Source organism: Lethenteron reissneri, chromosome 39 (assembly GCF_015708825.2).
Source record: "Lethenteron reissneri isolate LAM-NWPU_2019-01 chromosome 39, ASM1570882v1, whole genome shotgun sequence".
Taxonomy (NCBI): Eukaryota; Metazoa; Chordata; class Hyperoartia; order Petromyzontiformes; family Petromyzontidae; genus Lethenteron; species Lethenteron reissneri.
This window is the reverse complement of record NC_083817.1, coordinates 2,923,604-2,930,457: the sequence shown is the minus strand read 5'-3', so window position 1 is coordinate 2,930,457 and position 6,854 is coordinate 2,923,604. Positions and strand designations below refer to the sequence as shown.

Below are 6,854 nucleotides of genomic sequence, written 5' to 3'. Positions count from 1 at the left end.
CATAGTTTCGCATCTTCACGGCATGTGCCCGCATGTGCCCATGTCTCTGTGGCCCCAACATTCCCATGTCCCAAAGCCCCTTGTCCCCCAACCCCCCATGTCCCCACGTCCTAGCTCCGTGTCCCACAAAGCCACGCACGCCCATTCCCTCCCTCTCGTTTACTCGGTCCGATTGGACACGTAAGTGGCAAAGTCGGTGACTACGCGCGCTCTCCATCAAAAAATGGGTCAACACAGCGGTCGATAACCCATTCCGCCACAGTGGCTCGCGTGTGGCCAGTGGCGCCTTTGTGAACTCTAATAAATGGCGCTTGCCCCGAATAGGAATTTTTAAAAAACTGCGTTGATGCACCGTGCACACATTAGCTGCTCTGCTGTGCCCCCTGCTGACAAAGCTTTGTGCACAACGTTTTACTGCAATGTGGCCACACGGAACCGTGTTCATGGCTTAACATTGACACCAGATATTCCGTTACAAAAAAAGTTGCAAACCCCTTTAGTAAAAAAACTACATTTTAGAAATTACGTACGGTGTTTGCTATGCATTATATATTTTTTTTTATTGGAGTACCATATATACAGAAAATCCGGAATGAAAAGCATGGTCACCGTGAAGGCATGACAGCTGTGATGGGGTCAGGAAAGATAAAGCAATTTTCCCAGGCCAATGTATTTGTCCACATCTCACAGTTATTTTTAGAGCTGAATTTTAAAATCTAACTCAAGATTTGTTTGTCAAAACGTTGTAAAATTTGTAAAATTTACATCAAAAGCAAGCAAAATTACACATCAGACATCAATAACACATCATTGCACAGCAATTATTGTTACACACGAATAGATCCACATTTGCAAAGTGTTACCAGTTATTAAAAATCTAACCTATTATAAAAAAAATTGCAATTACGCAGCAAACAGTTTAAAACACAACTGTTAGTTTGACAGTACCCAATCAAGTTTAAGGATTTATGTAAAATTATAACTTTTATTATAATCAATAATTTAATACTCATCAGAACACATTGGGGCATGCCAGCATTTTATTAAATAAGCAAGAACAGTGCAATCACCCATCGGTCGACAATTTCTCTACAATTGCAGATGATTTCAGTAGCCAACAATGAGGCAAGGCATCGGCAGGGAGTCATTGTTGCCTACTTAAGCCTGCTGCGATTACAGATACATTCTGACAGATGTCTACGATCCCCTTGTTCTCGTGTAAATGTCATCAAATAAAATGCTGCCTTGCCACAATTTGCTGTGATGAGTGTTTACAGCCCGGCTACCCGATATGCATTAATATTTAACCGTTATTCAGGAAACGATCTCAACACTCGGAGAAAAACGCCGACACAAGCTTCTACACCACATTCTCCATCCCAATGGGCTAGGGGAACGAAGGCCTTTCCTCCTTTGCGAGCCCAACGGCCCCTTTCCTCTGCCTGGCACCGCCCTCGTCGATGGGATCGGCAGCCTCTTCCCCACGTCCGTCCGAGTCCTCGGCCTTCGTCGAACCGTCGCTCGCTTCCTCCTCATCCTCTTCCTCCGCCATGTCGCCCGGCAGACACTCGCGCAAGAACGCCACGCAGCGAGCGGTGTACTCCTCGGGGAACGCGCGGAAGTGCGACACGTGCTCGGACGTTACGAAGTCGTGGCAGCGCACACGCACGCCCGTGGTGCGCCGCTCCTCGGCGATTCGGCACACGTCGCGCCACGGCACGATGCTGTCGGCCTGCGAGTACAAGTAGAGCTCCGGCCAGCGCCAGCGGCCACGCACCAGCACCTTGTAGGTCGACTTGACGAGTCCCAGCGGGATGGCGAAGAACTGCGAGTTAAGAGTGACGGGACCGGAGCGGCGTTACGAAATGACAAAACGCCTTGCAATTAATAAATATAAGTATGATCGTTCTGTATGCAATTCTTTCACTGATAGCATTTGTATCTTGTGCTTTCATATATTTGGTAGCAATCGTTCTTCAAATACGCATGTCCGTGATTGTGCTCCCAGTGCAAGGTTAATGTGTGTCCTGGCAACGTGTGGATATACGAATTGTGCATTCAAGTATTGGCTTGTGATTTTTTTTCATACTTTAAGTAATGTTTTGTTACCTTTTATTTTATATTGCTTTCATATTTTAAGTATACAGGAGCACCCCACCGCTGAACGAGCCCCATATTTCGAGGACACCGGCGCACGTCTGTGATGCCCTGCCTCTCCCATCGGCACCTTGAGGAAGAGCACAACGATCGTGTAGAGGAGCAGCGCGAGGAGGCGCATCGCCGTGTTGGCCCTCGTCTTGAGAATGGCGTTGAGTGCACGCGTGAGGCCCCTCACGTGGCGATCGCTGGGCGCGCTATCGAAGACGGCGCCCACCACTTGCACCGTGTGGCCCCGCGCCACTATCTCCTGAGCTAGTCGGCGGTAGAGCATCGCGCCGCCGTTGCTGAACACGTGTATGAGCACGGGCTGCCCCTCCACACCGTAGTCGGCCAGCAGCTCCAGCAGCTGGCACGCCACCACACGCAGGCGCTCGCCACCCAGCGGGTCGCTCAGGAACACGTCGCGCAGCGCCGCCGTGTAGCGGACCGTGATGCAGCCCTGGCATGCCGCATGAAAAGCATCGTCGGCATTCATAACTTAATGATGCAACAGTTAAATTACCCCCCCACCACCACCCCCCGGGCATGGTGATCACATGAATTGTCTCGACTCGTGGTCAAGATTTGAGGATTTGTTTTTGTTGTCCAATTTGTACTGCAGTGGTTTTTCATTGTCTTCGTCGTGTGTGCGGTTTTGTTCATTACATAAGTCACCACTCCCACCTGGATGTATGAGTATAAAGATAATAATTCATTTGTATCGATGGTTCATAGTTACACTTAAAGTTGTTGTGATCACTTTCACCGTCTGGCTTGTGTATGCGTTCAGAGGGCCTGGCCAGGAATCTGCTGGGCTCTGTGATGGTGCCCAGCCACTGTGGACAGACCTGCTGCTGGTAAATGCTGCTGTACTTGGCCAAGTGCTTGTCCCGGCAGCCGGCCCAGCCAAGCAGGAACACCACCGGCTCTTCACTGGGCCCCGTAGACCATCCCGCTGTGTGAGACCAATGTCAAGGCCAAAAGACATTAAACCACGAGATGGACTACTTTAAAAAATTACCTCTCATCCAAATGAGATATATTCCCAGTTAAAAAATTATTAAGTTGTAAAAAAATGCCATGCAAACCAGATTGAAGCAGGAATTATATTTTCAGATACTTGTTATGTCGTATTTTCCCACAACTTTATTACAAATGTGTTTTTGGCATCTTGGCGTGAACCTAAATGTCTGCTCTGTACCATCACAGTGCAGTTAATCAACCCCATGTTTAACGATAGCCCGGAGAAAGATACATCACACAGCCACTTCTGATATCCCGTCAAGTGACAGCCGATGCACACTAGGGGGCGCTGCACATACCCATGTGCCCCGTATCAATAAATGTTTGTTGGATGGCAGTCAAACCCATCTTTTTAATTCTCAGAACTGTATTTTTGGCGAATTAAGTAAAATCCCAAATGCAACGTGATATTTTTGTGCAGTCATTATCATCATAGTGAGACCATCGACTCACTAATCATAGCTGGCTGAAACCCAGATTAAAACAAGCGTTGTTGCTGGCTCACTGCTCTGACCTCTGGGTCACTTGACAACCTCCAAAGTCCCATATATTGGAAACATTTCAAAACTACAGCACATGCCGAGTGAATCGGCGAATCGTCGAATACTTCCCGGGCACAAGCGAATGTCCCCCGTGGCATTTAACGTCTCGACCGCACGACAGATGCCTTCACCTCCTGCCACGAGCACTTGCCACATACACAACCAGGTCAAGCAAATATCCTGACAGCTCACAGTGCACAGCTTGCACAGTCTTGAGGCATTGTTTGGCCCCAGCTCTCCAGTTTGGCTTGCCTACCAGGAGTGTCTGACAAAAGACCTAGTGAAGGCAAACACACTGCAACAAGTGGTTGTTTGCAGTGTTCGTTGAGACATAATTGAATGGAAGCAAAGGCTGACTCTCGGGGGCTGAGCAAATGTGCACTACAATTTGCCTTCGACTGCATTCACCTTTTTTTAAACCGAATTGCTTGCGGATTTCTGAGAAGGATCACACGCTTTTAAATCGCTGACCCTTTATCTACGAAACCCTGGAGGTTCAGATTACCGCGCCGGCACTGCCGAGATCCAAGATACAGACACGAATCTTTGCTGTGATTAAACCAGGGTGTCGAGGGCAAGTGAGTTTATGATCACGGCTTGGTTACTAAACACTACACACACACGTTTAAAAAGCCCCACTAAATTTGGCTTATTCCTGTTGTAAGGATTAAACAATTATAACACTATGTAACATGATTTTTGTTCCTGGGTAATAAGTGTCATTTTCTAATTGCTTATGCATCAAAAGTACAGAAAATGGCTATTATTCCCCACAAACTTTGCTTTTGTGACCAGGACAGTGATATTTTAAAATGTACCTATTTTCAATGAGAAAACGTGTGCATTTGTGTCTTTCCTTCACATAAAGTCCTGGTCACAGAAGCAAAGTTTGTGGGGAATAATAGCCATTTTCTGTACTTTTGATGCATAAGCAATTAGAAAATAACACTTATTACCCAGGAACAAAAAAAATTTGTTACACAGTGGTATATATAATTGACATGTGATAAAACGTTACATGAGACAAAGGGTGTGGATAAAAAAGCATGGTGACCTGACTTCAGAATTAGTTCTATAAAGCCATCTCCCTGGTCTATCGACACAAGGTGATGCACTGCTGGCCGTGAGGGTCCTGAATGTAAATGTCCTCACGTTTTGACATGGCAAGCAACAAAATTGGATGTCCCCTGGAAAGCTCACACCGTCACTTTCAGACATCTCGGATTACCGCTGCCCTATGACCCACCATCATCACGGCGGCGTTCTGCCCCGAGGCAGCTTCGGCTTCAATTCTGGGGCTGTCCATGTAATCAAATCTCATGGTTCGGCGTTGCCATATTTGCGTGCAACGAATTGCCTTCCTTGCCATTGTCACAGTGTGTTGGTGATTGGTAATATTTTTTTTGAAACTCGTTATTGTAGCGGCCTCTAATGGTTCGTTTCATTCAATGAGCAATGACCGCCATTCGCCGCCGACGTCACCGCGTTGCCTGTGCCAGGCTAGGTGCACTTTTGATGTCACGTGAAGTGTCGAAGGCTCGCCGACAGGAGGTCACGGGGCAGACCCAGCAGGTGCCATGGGGTTGACCCACTGAGATGATTGCCAAGTGCAACAGCCGTGCCCCCCTAACTACTGTGCCAAACTTGCTGAATTTTATCCGCCCGGCGCGCCGCTCGTTGTTGTGAGCGTCGCTACTCAGCCCTCCGTTGTTGTTGTTGTTGTTGGGAGGTGCGACTGCCTCCAACTGACCAGTCGCATTGGCCACAAACAGTGGGAACAAGACGGCATCGCCTCCAGCAGGCGCGTGCCTTTAACCAACACGTGTATGGGGTCGATTAATCGCGTCCCTTGTTCCTCCTTTAGTCGTCGCGACGACGGTGGCAGCGGAACGAACCCGCTCCGTTTCACGCGCCGCGTCGCTCAACCAGAACCTCACAACTCAAACATTCACCATCATCATCACCACACAGGGTGGTGGGGGCGATAAAATGAGTACCACTGTGGCGAGTCAACAGCGAGTGGTCGCCCTATGATAGCACGTTGCCACGACACCGGGCCAAGCAACATTCAATCCACTGCTGGATGAAAGCTGCCACTCGATCCGCTGCCACCCACCGCGGTTCCCTGTGACAATCCGAAGTTGTGGCGGGGGGTGTGGGAGGAGGTTTACCCGACGACAGCGGCTCTGGGAAGGTGATGTTATAATCCATATCCTGCCCTGTGGCCTCCACCACCTCCTCCTCGCCTGCCATGACGCCCGCACTCCTCGCTCTGCAATTCCTAGCGCGCATAAGGCGGGAGGGCCCAGCTGGCCACTCTCGGTGGAGGCGCCGCGAGCCAATCGCGTGAGAGGATCAGTGACGCCACGCCCACTTTTCATTCCCATGCAGACTGGGGAATACAATGGGGGCTCTTGGCCAATCAGAGCGAGGCTGGGGGGGCGGGCCGTTGAGGTTTCTTAGGGTTCGCGAACACGTGCCGAGGTTGGAGACACGCGGGGTGGCGTGGGTTGGTGCTGTGGGGTTGTGACCTCAGAGTGGAGAGGGGATCTTCCCTTGTAGCTGTAATGCGGAGGTCGTATCGAGTGCCAACATGTACGGCCTTGTGGGCTAACCGGAAAAAATAATCAATTATGAATCATTGCCAGCGAACATTTATGTCTTAAGTTGTAAACGGCGCTGTTTGAAGTCGAGGCTCAAGACCTTCCCCCCTATGGCTGATTACACTATGTAACACCATTTTTGTTCCTGGGTAGTAAGTGTTATTTCGTAATTGCTTATGCCTAAAAAAGTATTATTCCCCACAAACTTTGCTTTTGTGACCAGGACAATGATATTAAAATGTACCTATTATCAATGAGAAAACGGACGAATTTGTGTCTTTTCGTTCAGATAAAGTCAGAAAATAATAATCAAAATTAACATGTATCTATACTAAAGTTATACAAAAAATACAATAGATGTAGACACCAAGGCGCGCTGTAACCCTGTATCTTTCACCTGTCAAGAGTACATGTACAGCCCTATTGTGAATCAACTGTATGACGGCCTCCCCACGCGATGGCTAAAATATGTTACACGTGAATTGAGATAATATGTTGGGGACACGCAGGAGCTTCGTAATTCAACGTTTTCTCTAAACAGTGCAGT

At 48.4% G+C, this 6,854-nt stretch overlaps 1 protein-coding gene across 1 annotated transcript; it reads right to left on the bottom strand.

Moving 5' to 3' along the window:
• Positions 1-543: 543 nt before the first annotated feature.
• TMEM53 (transmembrane protein 53) lies at positions 544-5,995 on the bottom strand. The gene is made up of 4 exons (XM_061567653.1): positions 5,876-5,995; positions 2,988-3,094; positions 2,228-2,599; positions 544-1,825 (listed from the first exon to the last, which is right to left on the bottom strand). The coding sequence occupies exons 1-4, from the start codon at positions 5,955-5,957 to the stop codon at positions 1,388-1,390; spliced, it is 999 nt and encodes a 332-aa protein (XP_061423637.1). The 5' UTR covers positions 5,958-5,995; the 3' UTR covers positions 544-1,387.
• Between the last annotated feature and the right edge of the window lie 859 nt (positions 5,996-6,854).